At 37.3% G+C, this 18,730-nt stretch overlaps 1 protein-coding gene across 1 annotated transcript; it reads right to left on the reverse strand.

The window, feature by feature from the left end:
* Positions 1-286: 286 nt before the first annotated feature.
* On the reverse strand, positions 287-14,594 carry LOC109054682 (zinc finger CCCH domain-containing protein 7A-like). Its single transcript, XM_042720069.1, is given in 23 exon segments — positions 287-975; positions 1,050-1,213; positions 2,789-2,919; positions 4,358-4,466; positions 4,579-4,684; positions 4,995-5,229; positions 5,232-5,288; positions 5,371-5,552; positions 6,342-6,442; positions 6,742-6,947; positions 7,031-7,189; positions 7,305-7,476; positions 7,565-7,596; positions 9,954-10,197; positions 10,276-10,583; positions 12,126-12,165; positions 12,247-12,300; positions 12,468-12,548; positions 12,626-12,784; positions 13,241-13,438; positions 13,525-13,564; positions 13,872-13,977; positions 14,443-14,594. Coding segments are annotated over 22 exon segments (3,036 nt in total). The 5' UTR covers positions 13,940-13,977; positions 14,443-14,594; the 3' UTR covers positions 287-785.
* Between the last annotated feature and the right edge of the window lie 4,136 nt (positions 14,595-18,730).

Here is an 18,730-nt window from a genome sequence, read left to right on the forward strand (position 1 = left end):
ACTAAACACATGCTTGCTGAATATAACTTAAAAAGACACTAGCATACACCAGTTTTATTAGATCAAACAAGCATTTAAATTGAAATGAAATATTTATTACAGGGAATGCACAGCAGATCCAGCCCATAATGGAAGCTGTATCGCTTATTCTGTCTCCCTCTAGTGGATAAAACAAGTCTTGACATAATTCGCCTACTACAGCATGCCAATTTCTGTTTTCCGTTTTCATTAATACACTCTTATGGTATTACTTCCTCGCCGATTTACTTTAAGGAACTACAGACACTGAAAAGAATACGAGTTTATTGTGTTTATGTTGGTCCATATATTATACCAATAGGCATTAACACAGCAAACACACAACAGAGTAAAGTAATTCGGTGCGGATGTAGAATAACAGAGATTCAGGACCCAACATTCCAAAACAAACCGCGGTTAAGAAGAAAAAAGGCGGAATTTGACACGTGAATCTCAGATGCGCTAGTTCTTGCCTTCTGCAGTTGGGTTTCAAGAGCAAAATCCAGTCCTGAAAGGTGATCTGATGTGTGCTATTTAATAAAAGAAACATAAAAGGCGATGGTGCGTTTATTTTTAACTGGTGATAAAAGCAACAAAGCCTGATTACTATGAACACAAGGCCAGCTCTGTGCTTTCTGTGAAAACCCAAGGAGGAGGATGTCCTCCTTCAATGGAGAGTCACACCACGCTCGCCCGATTCAATACTGAACTCAAGACATCATAGTTCCGGAACACCCTGCTTTAACAGATTCAGATTAATTAAAACATTACTTAATATCTTTAAGCAGAAAACTATATTTGCCAAAGTCATTATCGTTTGGTGCTATCAAGTGATCTTTTCTGGCTTTGGCAAGTTTCATCAAAAGGAACTCTCTTCTGTCCTTCCATTCCTTCAGCTCCTCATCTCCATGGGCCATCTTACAAAGCTCCTCCTCCGTGCAGGTGCCCATCAGGAACCTGGAGCGAGTAGAAACCAATCTGTCAGCGACGGCTGTTAAGGGTTCATGTGATATGAGTGGTGCTAGACTGACCGTTCGCAAACTCTGAAGGTTCCTGTGGGGAAGCGATACTGCCAGCAGTTCTGATCGTCCTCGGAGTTGAACACTCGCTCTTTGTGCTTCTCGGAGGTGATATGCTGCTGCCACTGTTTATCACTGTTGCAGTTCTTCCCACACAACCAGCAATGGTTCCCAGCCTGATGAAACAGCATTAAGAGATTGAGGAATGTATTCAGTCGCTTTTAGAAAAGAAAATGTGCAATATATATATATATATATATATATATATAGATATATATATATATATATATATATATATATATTTTTATATATGTATATGTGTAATATTATTTATTTTTATTTTTTTATTTTTTAATTTTATTTTTTTGATTTAAAACTTGATGTATATATATTTTTTAAAATAATTTTTCCATATGAATATTTGTTAAAATGTAATTTATTCCTGTGATGTAAAGCTGATTTTTCAGCATCATTACTCCAGTCTTCAGTGTCACTTTATTCTCTAGAAATCATTCTGATATGATGATTTGCTGATCAAGAAACATTCCATCAATGTTGAAAACTGTTGTGCTGCTTAATATTTCTGTGGAAACCGTAATGCATTTTTTTCCAGGATTATCTGATTAATAGAAAGCATTTATTTGAAAATCTTTTGTAGCATTAATTAATCAAAAGTGATGGTAAAGCAAATAATTTGTCCTTGCCAAATAAAAATTCAAAAAATCCTGCTGATCCCAAATATTTGAATGATGGTGTATATTTATAATTTTTTGGAATAAATTCTATTAGTCATTAACAAATATTATATAAATATTTCAAGGATTATTAGTTAACGAACATTCAAATATAGATGAAAACTTCAATAATTTAAAATGGTTATTTACTGCATAATATACGTTTTAAATATATTAATACAAATTATAAGCTAAACATGAACCACCTCATGATTTTTCATAGTCTGTATGCTGTAATTTACTTGTAAAGTCCTATAAGGGTGAAGGATTTGCTCATGAATATTAATTGCATAATTTGACATTTGGCCAAGTAGGTCAAACTCACTGCCTGAAATACAGATCTTGAGTTGCTAATCAGTTGGAGAACTAACATGACTCATGAATTTTTATTAAGTTACGACACAATGCTCCCAGTAAGGTTACAAAAGCAATATCTGTATTTCACAATTAATATTCACTCACTATACTCCACCTCAGTGGTTCTCAAACCTCTCCATGAAGTACCCCCAGCGCTGCACGTTTTGGATGTCTCCCTGTATCTGACACACACACTTCATGTCCTGCAGTCTCCTCTAATGATGAGCTGATGAGTTGAATCAGGTGTGATAGATGAGGGAGACATACAAAATGTGCAGGACAGGTTTGAGAACCACTGCTCTACCTTATTCATTTTACATATGGGACGTGTTTAAACAGCTAGAGGCAGCACAATGCCCTGGAACACATTGCAGAGGTCGAGATGAATTTTTAAGTGCAACCATTTTTACTTTAAACACCAAACTGTAGTCCAAGACAGTGAAAACAGAGAGACGCAGCAGAACAGACAAACGCATGCCAACATGAGATAAAACAGAGCCCTGAGTGTGTGTGTGTGTGTGTGCTGTTCTTGACAGTCAGCGTTTTGTCATTTACTTATCTGTGTGTACAGGGCACTCTAAGATAGACCAAGGTTGTGTCAGAGTCAGAAGAGCGTGATGATGATGTGTGGAAATATGAATGCTGCTCAAGTTTCCATACCACTTCCTCAGCGTAGTCCGTGGGCATGTGAATCTGTTTGCCGTTCTCTCGTGTAGCGCTGCTGCTCTCCTCGCTCCAGCCCGGCTTCTGAGACTGCAGCCACATTTCATACAGCTGTTCCATGTCTGCAACTACATAAACACAAACACAAGGGATGCATGATAAATCAGTCACAACATCAGCATCTGTCAGCACTGAGGGCCAGGTGTTCAAAAAGCTGGATCAGAATAATCTGGAGCAATGATGCTGAAAATTCAGCTTTGCATCACAGGAATAAAGTTTAAAATAAAATTACAATTGAAAATGGAAATGGTAATGAAGCGGTGTATTATGGAATCCATAACAGATTCAATATATATCCTTTCGTGGTTTATTAAGTTGGTGATTAATATTATTCTTTGAAATATGAAATGATTTGAAAGATTTCCCATGTGAAGATAGAATAGTGTTGAATAAAACAAGTCTTCTCACTGGAACATGCTCTCTCCTTGGTTTGAGAAAAGCACCCAACACATTAAAACACACATTTATTCTTCTAACTTACTATGACAGCTTAGGTCACAGAGGTCATTAGGGCCTCTCATCTACAGGATCAATTTACAATTAAAGCATTTAGTCTATTTCTCATCTTTAAACATTAGAAAATAATTAATAATGTTTTTTGTATGAAATATCTGGGTGAGAGTAATTAATTTATGTATGTTTGTTTTGGGATAGTTATTGGTGATTGGTTTTGTTTGAACAACCCAGCCTTGAAGAAGTTGTGTATTCTGTGTGTGTGTTAGTATCTGTCTGTGCAGGACTGGTCTCCAGGAAGATTCAGAAACCGCACCCAGGATGAAATACGCATATGAACACATGCATGGGGGCCACATATACATCTTGGGAGTGACACATTGCGTGTGAACCTAAATAACCTTCGGATATATGCTTTGAACTTTATGCACATCTGTTTTCCTACGATTTAACCAATCAGAATTATTTTTGCCCAAGTCATAACTTAGCTAGGCACCTCTGTTAGAGTATATTTACTGCTGTATTGAGAGTGTATGCAGAGCAGCCTACAAACTATTTTTCTACAGTTGATTGCATCTCTGACTGCTGGTCTTCATTCATCTTACCTGGTCCTTGGGTTAACTGTAAATTCCCCTACAGTAATAATATTCTACACTTTTACTGCATTTTTGATCAAATAAATGCAGCCTTGGTGACCATGAGAGATTTTTTTAATAAACCTTTTAATATTCCTGACCCCAGATTTGAACAGTAGTGTATGAATAAGTTTACAGCTATCGGACTGTTGGTTAATATTGACTGATATCAACAGAACAGGAAAGCGGTTTAGGAGGAAATGCAAGCTAGGATATTTTAATTAAACATTAATTTAAACAAACAAAAAACCTACATAACACTTCTCACTCTATTGTAAGCCATCATCTGAAAATTTCGACCAATAAAGCTAAGCTACAGCAAAACTTACACTGAGCAACAATTCTGCAATCAAATTAAATAGAATGTATATATTGTCCCTAAATGGCTGTAATGCATTTAGATGCATAGTGAACTTACCATTGTTTTCTTTCATGAAGGTCCACAGATCTCTCTCCTCTGTGCTGTGAGCAAAGGAGCAGTTTCCAATGTACTGACACTTTTTGCCAGCTGCCACATGCAAACAAATCTGCAAACATGCAGGAACAACAATCATTCAAGAGAAAAAAAAACATCCATTTGAGTTTGTATTAAAAACAAGGGTTAACCTTTTTAGCATTAAAGAAAAATATTACACCTACTTCAAACTGAGCAGGAATAGGCTTTTTGGTTGGGAGCGGTCGAACTGTAGTCCACTTTTTCCGTTCAATAGAGCTAACCAGAACCACCCGTCTCTCTTTTGACCAACTGGTCCACAGAAAGTGACACATGATGAGATGTTATCAGAATACTGAACTCAAAATCTCAGTTTTGCGAATTAAAGGACGTTTACTCAAACTGTACGACTTTATTTCTTCCATGAAACAAAGGAACATTTCTGAAGAACGTGCTAGCCATTTTAACCTATAAAATCAAAGGGGATTCACATTCTTCTACTCACTTTCATGAGCATTTCTCCTTTCGTGTTCCACAAAGAAAACTTATGTGGGGTTTGATACAGAATTAAGAGTAAATGATGACAGAATTTCCATTTTTGGATCATATGATCTGGACTCACGGATGCCGGGCCTTTGCACTGCAGTACTTCTTGTTTTTGTCTGACTCGCTGACTTGGCCGTTCCTCCAACACTGAGCACATACAAACTGCATCTTCAGGTTAGCTGGCCCAAATCTGCGCAGGGCCGGTGGAAGCTCCTATGGGATTGGCACAAAAATGACATAAGACATCTCTCGCAGGTATACTATCTGTGAGTACGCATGTATAATTTATAAATTTGTATGTGAGGATGAATAGATGTTTCAATATTTCTGTGTTTCTTTGACTCCTGGACAATACCTTCATGTGTGATACCTGAAACAGACCAACACAACAGTTAAGCGTTTCCTGTCAGCCTTCATGTCGGATAATTCTCGAGTCCCGAGAGGCAGCTCACTTTGTTCACTCTGCATCATCCATACTTTGAGCTCAATGAGGCTGTGGGCGTAAAAGCAGAAATCCTCTCGCTGGCAGCCGTACCGTACCTCATGCCTACACAGATCCATCTGGCAATGAGGGAAGTATGGACGGATTTTGGAGTATCTGATGGTTTTGTCCCTTAAATAGTGTACAAGGCACCTGAGGAAAAAAAAAAAGAGAGAAAAAAAAAAAGGGTTAATGCGACATCACTTTAAAAAGGTCTAACCTAGGGCCAGGCAATACAGACTATAAAAATAAAAAAATCTCATCACTACCTGGCTCCCTAAAAGGCTTTATACAAAAATATTAGACCAAATAAAACTAAAGACTGCTAAACTGCATATTTGACTGTCTATGTTGTCTATGCTCTGAAATGGCTTGAATGGGTGAGAAACCACCACTTAAAAATAATCACATTTTAAATGCTTAATGAAATTTAATAATCGTAGATATTTTATTAATATTATTCTATAGTTTTCTTTTTAATAATTGATCTTTTTCATACCATATTATTAATACTATCTAACACTAGATTTGTATGTAGTGTGACTACTGTAATCATGTCAGAAGACTTGATTTTAAGGCGTCCTTGTTAAATGTTACATGCACTTCCTATTATAATAACAATAAATCATGCATAATTGCATGCAAGTAACCCTAAGCCAAACCCTAACCCTAAAGGAAATACATGTAGTTTATTAATATAACATGTATAATTACACTGTAACAAGGACATCTTAAAATGAAAAGTAACCAACTCTCAAACAAGTCATGACAAGGTGTGGGTGTGAAGTTGGCCTACTGACAATGTTTAGGAAATTTAATGGTTTAACAAAACAACACTGAATATATTGCCCAGCCCTGATCTGGTCAGATGAAGTCATTAATTCAGACCAACTGCATTCACTGCAAAGCATGAATCTGCACATTTAGTGAAAAGACGCTTACTTCTTTTCCTCAAACAAATGCTTTGTCACTGGGTGAGAGCATAGACTGGGGTTGTCCTTATTGGTTTTGCTGATTATTCGGGGTTTGTGATCAAAGCACACCTAGAGACCAAGTCACACACGTTAGATATTTGTACAGCTTTTTTAAACTTTAAACCAATGCAAATTTCAGCAATGACGAAAAACAAACAGAGAAACTAAAAATCCAATGCTCTTAAAACAGGTCATTCCAGTTCCATGATGAAATGAGAAGCTGAGTTAAATACACACTGTGAGCTGCTAGAAAACAAATCTCCCAACAGGAAAAAGGGCTAATCATAAACTTGATTTATTTTGGTCAGCTGACCTCCAGTTAGTCATAGCTACAATAAGCAAGCCATTGAAACAATGGCATGTTTTACCTCACAGAGGAACAGAAATATCCCATGGTGCTCCTGTAAGATTTTGGGCACAGTCAAATTGATCTTAGGTTTAGATCCATAAGGATCACACAGATTTTCTCTGCAGATGAAGCCTTTGCGTTCTAGCGTCCACACGTCAATTTCCTCTTGGCAATAAGCAAAGGTACAATGGCCAAGATACCGGCATTCTTGTCCAATCGCCACATCTGTAAAGCATTATTGTTGAGTATTTTAGTAAATAATCTGTGAAACTGTAAAATAAAGCCTCAGAGGAGATCACTGCAGCTACCTTTGCAAATATAATAAGGCCCCATGTACTGGTTTTTAGTGGGTCTCGGCCGAATAAGTTTCCATGCTGGAAGTTCAGAATGTTTGGTTCTTCCCAAAAGCAAATCTTTTTTGCATTTGTGGTCCTCTGGAAGGTAAGCGTAATCCAGCACTCCAGGTCCTGTAAATACAATCAAGTGATGATGAACCTAATGCAAAACCTCAGTGTTTGCATCTTTAAAAGGTCATACAATGGAAACGCTGCCTAGCAACACTCCTGCATGACTGCCACTTACCAGTTTTAATGTAGCATGAGGAACAGGCCTGTTTAAATTCATGGGTATCAGCAAGTGGGTTCTTGGCAAGGTCTAACTGTGGTGGATAATCCTGCGCAAATGTCCCATCGGATGTGCTGAAACCCATGCCGATGGGTGGAATGGTTGGCACTGACATGTCGCTATTGCTCAGCTGAAAGAGCAAATAACTGAGATTAACCAAAGAGCACAGCTGAATGTTCAGGAAAATGTTTATCATACTGATGTAAATGAACTCTTACCGGCATAAAATGATGCTGGCTAAAAGGTTTATCTGGTCCATAAGGAATTAAAAAAGCAAAAGGGAAAACAGAAATGAGCAAAGGATCCAAAATTAACCTGTTAAGAGTTAAATGGGAGTAAACAATTTTTGATGACTTAAAAAAAAAAAAAAACACTACACACACACACACACACACACATAAATATATGGGATCAACCATATAAGCTAATACATTATTACAATTTCAGTTAATGACACAGTGGGTCTCCTTCACTAAGTTTGCGTATGATTACGATTGATTTTAAGAACAAATCACCAAAATTTCTAATATCGTCAAACGATTAATCGAGATTAATCACATCCAAAATAACGTTTTTTTGTTTACATAATATATTTATGTGTGCTTTGTATATAATGTATATATAAATACACGCACATACAGTATAGATTTTGTAAATATTTACATGTATATACATTTATATTCTTATATTATATATAAATATATTTAATATATAAACATATCATACATTTTTCTTAAATATAAACATGCATGTGTGTGTATTTATATATACATAATAAATATACACAGTACACACAAATTTATTATGTACACAAAAATCTATTTTGGATGCGATTAATCACGATTAATCGTTTGACAGCACTATATATTTTGTAATAAAATTTATTCTAAATTTACAAAATATAAATATATATATATATATATATATATATATATATATAATATATATATATATATATATAATAAATAAAAGAACAATTGATATCATATGTATGCAAAAAGCACATACTCTGTCCGGTCTTATAATCGTGTAAAGTTATAGTTCATCCTAGCATCCTATAATTATGTTGCATTATTTGAATTATACGATCCATATATAAATTCTATAATAATATAATTATCAAATAATACAGTTTCATTTAATCATAAATACATTCCATCATATACAGTGGAAGAGTGAGAAAAGATATGTACAGCTGGCATGTATGAGGTGCTTACTGTAATAACTGGAGAGAATGACACTCTTGGCATTGCACGAGGATCGGGCGAGTGTGGAAGCTGGTTTCCGCCACAGAATAAGACATCTTAAAAGAATTGTGACTTTTTATCTCACAATTGTGAGTTCACATCTCGCAACTGACTTAAAGTCAATTGTGAGATAAAGTCGCAATTATTTTTTTGTTTTATTCTGTGATGAAAACAAGCTTCCATGGGCGAGAGTGACGAAAGGCTTTAATGAAAGCGAAGCGGAAATCCTTTATATGGAGATGGTTTGGCCGTGTTTTATGCAAATGACTAACCTCCTGCACGCGGCCGGTCATTTACAATACTTCAGATTTACTAACATCAGAACCATGTTGAACTGCCTTTGTTTCTTATTTTGTACTGTTCTCGAAGGTCCGCTTATAAAGATACAGATTTCTACATTAAAAATCAAACGATCTGTAATCAAAGATAAAGCAATAGTGACTACGTAATGGAAACAGTCAATCACACTTGTGTGTTGCGACATTACTGTCGGATCCAATATAGTCGACACAGTCTTTTAGTTTCAATCTTTATGAAGTTGAGTTCTGGAACTCACAGGATGTTTTTATAGTACAATGACCTCTTATATGTCAAAAGATCAAGGGAATTTTGGTTTCTCAGTTCATGACCCCTTTAAGAACAAATTCATGTACGTACAAACGTTTTTTTTTTTTTCCTTGAGATATTCTTGTGCGTACAAATACAGAATAATCCATGCAATTATTAGTGAATGAGAACCAATGTCCCATGCCATTCACCACAAATACACCAGGAAACACGCTCAATAACCTAACACTGCTGGGTAACAAATATTTACTAGTACTGGTAAATTATCTGATTTCATTTTTAGGTGAGGCAAATGACTAATTTTGGATCCTGGATGCAAGTATGTTGCGATGATCAAAGCCCAAAGTATACTTCTGTATTGTTACGACCACTTGTACTGTATGTCTGTTAACATATAAAAAGCCTTTTTAACATATAAGCCATTTGATAACATGTGGAGAGCCGCTTGACACATATACACTAAAAAGTATCTTTATCCAATGTCTGCACTTTTTCTCTCTAGAAGTTTTAAGCAACAAAAAAGTCAATCGTATTTTATACTAGATTTCAACACTGGTGTCTAATGTTGTTGCATCTCCAGTAGATTGTTATCGTTTATTTTTTCTATTGCAAAACCATATGGCCAGTGTTGCTACACTAATGGACAAAATTAGTGCAAAAAATTCAGCTGCATATGCACTATGCTACTATTGTGTCACATGCACGGTATGCATAACCAAGGGCATGTATAAAAACCAAAACATACTTTGGGATAAAGATCCTACTTACTAAGAAGCCATGATGAGCAACGCACCTGTAGGAGACTCTGAAATTGACAAACTATCCAATGAATCCAGAGGTGATGAATATGTGTCCAGACCAAGAGAATACGATGAAATTGGCTTGTGATACAGTGCGGGCAAATTTACTGTGCACTGTGAAGCCATACTCAAAAACGGATGGCCCAGGTGAGAAGGCATGAGCAAAGAACTCTGTATCGAACTACTGACAGCAATACTGGTCGGTAAAGGAATAGGTCCATCCACTGTGGGAATATCCTGGGTGGGAAAAAAAATAAATAAATAAAAGCCAAACATTAACATGTCTTGTACACACTCAAAAATTCTCAGGCTTACCAAAGACGATTCTGGAGGACTTGCTCTGTCCAACAGCTCATCCAGTTCATCCCCGATAATATCTGTATCATAGTCCAAGCGGGTGTCTGGTACTGTGTAAGAGTCACTGGGCCTGGTTCCATTAACCAGAGGCATGTGTATGGGCATGGGAACAGGCTCTGGATTATGGGACTCAACCGGGACGACCGGAGGTGAGATCACACCAACAAGAGGCTTGGACTCTACTTCTTCCTTCTCACTTACTGTAGAGCTCAATGTCATGCTGACTGGGACCGGGCCGCCCGTGCCCTGCATAGACTGCTCCACTTCTATGGAGACAAGGAGGCATTGGTAAGCTTATTTTTTATTTATTTATTTTTTAAACTGTATTATACACATGATTGAGTTGAATATTTAATGGTTTGTAAGGGTTTTTTGTTTTTGTTTTTTGTTGATTTATTTATGTGATTAAATTTACAGCAAAAACGCAATATTGTTAGATATTATTAGTATTTAAATTAACCATTTTCTATTTGGAAATATTTTAGTGTATTTTATTCCTGTGATGGTAAAGCAGCCATTACTCCAGACTTCAGTTCCATCGTTCAGAAATCAGTTGTGAAAACAGTTGTGCCGCTTACTAGGGCTGTGCGATTAATCGAAATCGTAATAAAATCACGATTTGAGCGTGCACGATTTCTAAATCGCTTTATAGCACGATATTCCACAGTCCCGACCTCCCGCAGTATGCTATCCGATCCAATCAGAATGCAGCGCACCTAAATGCAGCGCGAGAACAGCACAGACTGGACATATGCCTAGTGATGCGTTTTTTTTCCGAGCCCATGTTAATGGATCAATACGCTCACACTGCACACGGTAAAAGATGTGAACAGAAAAGGTTAGAAATAGAAAGGTGTGAAAAGAATGAATATCTAGTGCATGAGCATAGAGAGAGTTGTGAGTGAGTGAGTGAGTGAGTGAGTGAGTGAGTGAGTGAGAGAGAGGAGACACGTTTTAAGTGCGCACATTCTCTCCTGGCGTCAGCAGCATGTATCTGAGCACGCATGTCTGGTTTTGTGACAAAACAAAGGAAATCTGCGTGCGAGCGGAGAGATTTGCGCTGGCGCATTATTTTAATGTGCTTTCGCGTTACAATAACTCGCACTCGCTGCTGCTTCTGAACCGCATACACATACTGTATACGCACTGCAAACGGAGTACGTGTGAACCTTGAGCAATAAATATATTTCAGCACCTGAGGCACCGCTACAATGAGCTCTATGACCAATGCATGGCAAAAAAATAAAAATAAAAAAGCCCTGGACCTCTAAACATTTTGTAACACCTTCACTTAGTGATTATTTTGACTTATGTCTGTTCTAGAGGCATGTTACAACTTTTTGATAAAGCTCTCATTGGTTTTCTTTTAGAAATGTGTTTCAAATTTATAGTGAATGCATTTATGACTGTAAAGCATGTCTGTGTGTGTCAAAATCGTGATTAAAATCGAAATCGCAAAATTGATCAAAAAACCGTGATAGATTTTTTTTGTCCATATCGCACAGCCCTACCGCTTACTATTTTTATAATATAATATAATATTTATAAAACTTTTTATATATTGCTTTTTTTTTATATTTTTGATAAACAGAATAAGAAAAAAGCAGTTTATTTAAAATATATAATTATTTTGTAACATTATAAATGTTTTTACTGTCACTTTTGATTATTTAAGTGTATCCTTGCTGAATAAAAGTATTAACTTGCTAAAAAAAAAAAAAAAAAAAAAAAAAAAAAAAAATCATCTTACTGACCCAAAATTGTGACCAGTAGTAAACATTACTGATGGTAGATATACGCTGACTTACCCATTTCAATATCCTCCACAGACGAAGAACTGTAAGAATGCTGTTGGGAAATAAAGCAGCTCAGTAGGGTTGCTGAAATTAATTATTTTAAACACACACACACACACACACACCATCCTACCTTATCATTAACCGCTCCTGATAGACTTGAACCGGGCAAAACATTTAAAGCAGGCTGATTTCAAAAAAGAAAGATAAAAAGTCTGATCTGAGACAAATAAATATGGATAATGAGCTTTATTATACCTGGCCCAATTATAACAGATTATTCTAACTAAATACTTTTTCCCCAACTAGCTATAAAGTAGACACCCCCCCCTTTTTTTTTTTTTTTTTTTTTACCTTGCTTCTGACATAAGCCTTACGGATTTTCAACCCCAACATTTTGGCAAGCTCCTGGGTCATTTCAATCACATGAGTATCCTGCAAGGCAAATGAAACATGAAGACCCAAGTACTGAGAAAAGGCTTGATTAAAACCCAAGAGTAAAGTGCTCTGACCTGAGGCACTGCCATGGAGCATTTAGCAACCACCTCGTAAGCCTCTTGATGTCTTCCCATTTCTTTTAGACATCGGGCTTTCCGGTAAAGTGCTCTGTAGTTGCTTTCGTTGAGTTGAAGAGCTTTTTCAGAGTCCTCCAGGGCTTGATCGTGCAGTCCCTGCATCAATAACCACAAACACATTACAGTGAGTTAAAAAAAAAAACTGGAACAATCAACTTTGCAGCATAAGCACTCATCAAACACTGCATGCAAAACCACTGCTTGCTTGTACACTTCCATTCAACAGTTTTAGATTTTCACATTCTGAAAATAACTCTATTATGCATAGCAAGGCTGTGTTTATTTGATCAATAATGCAGTAAATATGTGATTCAGTTTTCTATTATATTGTATTTTAAAGTGTAATTTGCTGATTTGCTGCTCAAGAAACATTTTTATGGTTATCAATCAGATGTGACATCAGAATTCTTCAATGAACAGAAAACTGAAAAGAACAACATTTGAAATAGAAATGATCTGTACCATTATAGATTGATTTGTTTTTAATTTTTATATATTTAACACATCCGTGCTGAATAAAAGTTGCACGTCCACATGAATGCGTATTCTTACAATGTTCAAGTAGGATGCAGCACGGTTCGCATGAAGCTTCTCTCTCAGGTTTTGAGAGATGAGGATGTCCTCTGATCCCGCGTACTCCGCTATGTTTAAGGCCTCTGTGTGCAATTCAACAGATCGTGCCCAATCGCCTTCAAGGAACACATCATTTCCCTCGCCAAATAGATTCCTCACCAAACTCTGGATGAACACCTAGAGCAAAGAATCGGTGCATTATATAAACATCCAATGCACAACTGCGATCAGTGCCGGATTGATTGGGAGTGGATAACACATACCTCATACTGCTCCTGAGTGCCAGGAAAAGGCAGGGTAGACCTACGATCGAGTAGAAGATTTAGAAAACGATCTGAAACCATTACAACACAGGTGCAAAGAACATGTGCAATGACAGATTTGCCGATAAACAACATGTCACGAATTAGTGAGGTTAAAGCTGTGTGTAATTTGCATTCCAGAAAGTGTCTGAACCACATAGGACAGAAATAAAACATCAGTGGATGAAGTCACCCTGAAGCTATTTCTCTCTTTTTCCCCTCTATAACCCAATCTGAAGCCACTGTAGTCGTCTCTTCGTGATCGAAACTTGCGGATGCTCACAGGGGGTTACACTCTGAGCACTTACTGAATGAACTGCAAGCCCTTCTGAATGTCCTGCCACCGGCTGCTTCGGTCCTGGCCCGAGGCTGACATCTTCCCAAGCGCGTGCAGGACTTGACTGTGGTCAACACCTAGGATTTAAATAATAAATATATACGGAAATCAGACAGATACATTGACTTAACACAGATTTTCCCTAAGTATCAGGTATTGACATGTCTTATAGTGAAACAGGAAAAGTATTTCTATCAATAAAAAGCAATGTTTTCTCAACAGTGATATGATGCTCGACTTTTATTCAAGCGAAGTGATTCTTCAGAACAGCTCGTTTCAAAGAATCTATTCGGTTTAATCACTTTTCGATTAAAGAAACAGATCGCTGACCTGTTTATCCGTGAAAACAGGAACACGCAGATCTTGTGTGCTAGCCAAATGTTTGGTCACGCAAACTCTTGTGTGCACAGTCGCTAGGTAAACTAGCATTATAGCATTTTTACCGCGCACCTTTTACTGCCCACTCACCCAGACAAACCGCGGCCAGCCGAGCATATGAACGCGAACAGATATATTAGTCACTAACCTGAAAAATTACTCACCTTGAATAGATCAGTGTTCAGCGGGAAAGAGAGCGCCCATACAATCACTGATGTTTTCATGTGTTCGTCAATCCTGTCTCTTCTTTGGGCAACGTGATCTCCGTGACGTGTCTTGTTCAGGTTTTCATCTAGCGGCTGAAGAGGGTTACAGCGCCCTCTTGAGACACACTCGAAAACAGCTGCGTTCATTCACAAACTGATGGCATGTTAACTAGCTAAATCAATGTAAAACATAAAATTGTATGTATATATTTTTTTCTCTGTGGTTTTTGAACATTTATTTAATTTGCAATTAAATTACTATAAGTAACTATAATAAGCATATTCTTTCCAAAGTTCTTAAAGGGGTCCTGTTGTGCTCTTTTACAAGGTCTTGATTTTGTTTTGGGGGTGTACTTGAACAGGCTCTCATTCTAGGTTGTTTGAAAAACACATTATTTTTCACATATTTTACATTATTACAACAGCTCTCTCCCCAGTCTGACATGAACAGCTCAAATAGTTCCTGTATCAAATGAAGGTCTGTGCTGTGATTGGTTAGCTGCGCCAGTCTGTGTTGTGATTGGCAGTACTTAGTGCCCGGTCGGGAAATGTCATGCTCCTTACCATAGCAGCCCTAGACAGTAAAAGAAATGGACACAGCGACCCCGTTGGATTCAACGGAGACAAGTGAAGTCAATTAGAAGCACGCACTTCCTGGGGGTCGAGCGTACTGCGCAGACTCAAACTGAGCTTGATGACGTTAATGTCACGTGAGCAACCTGTCTGACAATTGTAAGTCTTCTAATCGCTGTGCCAAAAGAAATCTGAATCACCCACCGAATCATGCAGACGTCGTTGAATAATTTTGTCCCGTTGCTTTTATGGACTCTCTATGGGCTTCTCCCTTGACTTCATGCCTCCACGTCCCCCCTGATAGCCTCATAGACAGTAAAAGATTGCCTGCGAGCTTCTCCTCCTGTCTGTACGGTAATTTCTCTACTCTGCAACAGAGAGTCGCAGGTTATGATGCAATCGTTAGTCTATTTTTACAAAAACTGCTTCTATGGGGCCATAATGTAAGATACGAGGTAATGGGGCCTTTTATATATTTTCGTGTTTCTTTAGAAATAATGAATGGACAAATGGAGTCTTTAAACACCTAAGATGTAAAGTTATTCGCTGTCAAAGTGACGCCAAAATGAATGGGAGTCAATGGAATGCTAACAGCAGGTGGGGGTCTGCCCAGGGATGCTTCAATAAAATATGAAACCCTGTCTATGTAGCAGCCTGCTGTGAGCTTGATTTAAATTCAGTTTAAATGTGATGATTGTAACCACTCTAAGCTCGTCTGCCTTGGGAAAGCTAGCGTTTCTCTGACACAGTAATAACACTCGTTGCCTTCTCTAGTGCAGCTCAACCAGGTCTCGTCCCATTGGTCGATCTTTGTGATTTCACAAACCCCGGAAAATATTTGTTGTAGGAAAAACGAGTCATTCGTTGTAGTTTTTGAAAAGTGATTTCTGTTAAATAAAATATCTCCTTTTGAACTGTACTTTGACAGGGTTTTTCCTGGGTCAAAATTGGTCTTCGGTGGTGGCTGACATCTCGTAAACAGCTCCGTATGTGTGTCTGTTCTGATGTAGTATCAGGGGTTTTCCTGGGAATATTGACAATAAATGTTACATTTAAAATAAATACAATAAGAAACAGAAATACAATAAGAAACAATTTGTGATTTTTTTTCTAATCCTATTTATTCATGAAAAAAACGATCACTGTCAGGCTAGATAGTAAAAGAAAGCGATTACAACTTATTTTACATGTAATCATCATCGATACCAAAGTATATTTAAAATGTAAAAGGTATCACAATTTATCTATTTACAAATTATGCAATTATCAGACACAGATATTACCTGTCACCCTCACTGTCATCCTTTCTTGCCCTCTTTGCAAAAAAAGCTGTGATTTTTCCACGACTGGCTTTCATAGTTTTGAAAGATAAAATCCTTTTTTGATAGACCTGATATTTATTTTAGTATAATCATATCAATTAAAAAGTAGCATTAAAAACGTAGCATTAAAAGGTGTACTAGTGTAATTTTTTACCATGTAAAATTTAATACAATTAGCAGCTAGCTAGCAACAGCTGGCTTTGTGCTTTGATCTAGTTTCATCTCACTCCAGTCTGACTTTAAACTAAATGATTTTATAGGTAATTTACTACACATTGACATAGGCCTATACATACTGTGGATTATTAAGGCTAAATTTTACTAAACACTCTTGCTAAATGGGGTAAGCACACTTACTTTCTTATTTCAGATGTGTATGTTCTTCTAAGAAGTAATGATGTGTTATACACAGATTCATACACTGACGGGCAGACCAACTGCTTTAATCATTCATTATAATGAATCGGCTCAAAGGAGTCATTAGGTCGCGAATCGGACTTTAGCGGACGTGTTGTGTGGGAATCCTGGCTGTTAGGACATCGCGAAAGATTTGTCAACACACACAAAAACACTTCATAACTGGATAGAATTTTTTTTTTTTTTTTTTTTTTTTTTTTTTGCGTTTATTTAAAGTTATGTCAGCTCCATGTGCGGAATGCTTGTCACAAGTTGTAAGAGAAGATAAGGATTTTTTTTTTTTTTTTTTTTTGACTGGCACTTCACACCCAGCGGTAATTCAGCAAAAATATTCTCCGAATGCACCACGTGAAACATGGATTCGGTCTTCCGAACTTTAGGATCAGTTGATTTTGATGCGAGGGAGAAAGCAAAGACAGAACTGAAGACGGAGGGCTCTATCATACACCTGGCGCAATGCGACGCAAGGCGCAGCGCAAGTGTGTTTGCTACTTTCAGTCCGGCGCCGTTCGCATTTTCCCGTCCAGCGCCACGTCGTTTAATTAGCAAATGCATTTGCGCCCATTTGTGCGCCCATGGGCGTGCTAGTCTAAAAAAAGAGGTGTGTTCAGGCGCATTGCTATTTTAAGGAGCTGAAAATAGACTGCGCCATAGACCAACTCAAACCTGGTCTAAAGTCTGTCGCAATGTTTTTTCTTTGTTATTTAAAGAGCGGGTTAGTATTTAAAACACAGGGACGCACTGCAGCACACAAACATGTCAAATATTTAAAATTAAAGGATTGCGATGCATAAGAAATTTTTTGTAGGCTAATTAAATATAAAAATGCCTACATCTCATAATGGATAGTCATCGCATGTATCAGAATTAGGCTATCTATTTGCTCGCACACGAGCAGCTCCGTTTCATCCCGGAGATGCGTTCTGTCTTTGCGCTTTCCAAATTCCGCCCTGTAAATAGCAAATCCGTCATGGCACGAGCGCAACTGGCTCTGCGTTGGAAGATGAGACTCTGATTGGTTTATTGCACGTTACGCCCAAAAAACACCCATTACTCATTAAGAGAATAGGGACAACCCGTTTAGACCATGCGCCTGGGCGCGCCAACCGTTTTTCCATCGTTAAAAAAGCAAAAGTGGATTGGGACACGCCCTGAATGCACCTGCGCCGTGCGTTTTACACTTTGCGTTTAGATCGTTAAAATAGGGGCCAGAGAGTGCCCGCGCGGGGTTGAAGCGCCGTGCTCGTTCTCTCCGTCACTTCGTCTGTAGCCTGCCTCACTCACAAAACCCAATTACAGATCAAATAAGGCTTTGGCGGGACAAAAAATCGTTTTATGTAGGAAAAAATTTTAATTTTAAAAATTTTAAATGTAGGAAAAACCCTGTTTGAGCTTTGTAACTTTGCAGATTTTTTTTGTGCTCAAACAGCAACATCACAGACCACCTAAAGTTGAAAAATTTAAATCCCATCATATGACCCCTTTAAAATTAAGATCCTGAATTCCATTTTTTCTTTTTCTTGTTCATACTTGCTACATTCAAGAAATACATGAGGTATTGTTTCTTCAACATGACATTGTTCACATAACCCATTTGGACGTTTCCCTGTTATTTTAAGAGTGTTATTTAAATTTGAGTGCCCGCAATATTCTGTTAAAGGTAACCTCTTCTTTCATTGACTTACCTATACACTTTATATGACTTACTTTATTTATTAAACTGTAAAGGAATCTACCCTTTCCCCATTGTTCACTTAACTTTCAATTCTTTAATCACTTTGCTCCATATTAAAACCTTAATCTATGATTTACTTAATGGAACTTGTATCTTTATCGTTTCTGTCTGTAAAGCTTGCTTTGCTAATTTATCCAATTCTTCATTTCCCCTTATTACTATGTGTGCTGGGACCCATATAAAACTGATTGATGTATCA

This window comes from Cyprinus carpio, chromosome B3 (genome assembly GCF_018340385.1).
Source record: "Cyprinus carpio isolate SPL01 chromosome B3, ASM1834038v1, whole genome shotgun sequence".
Taxonomy (NCBI): Eukaryota; Metazoa; Chordata; class Actinopteri; order Cypriniformes; family Cyprinidae; genus Cyprinus; species Cyprinus carpio.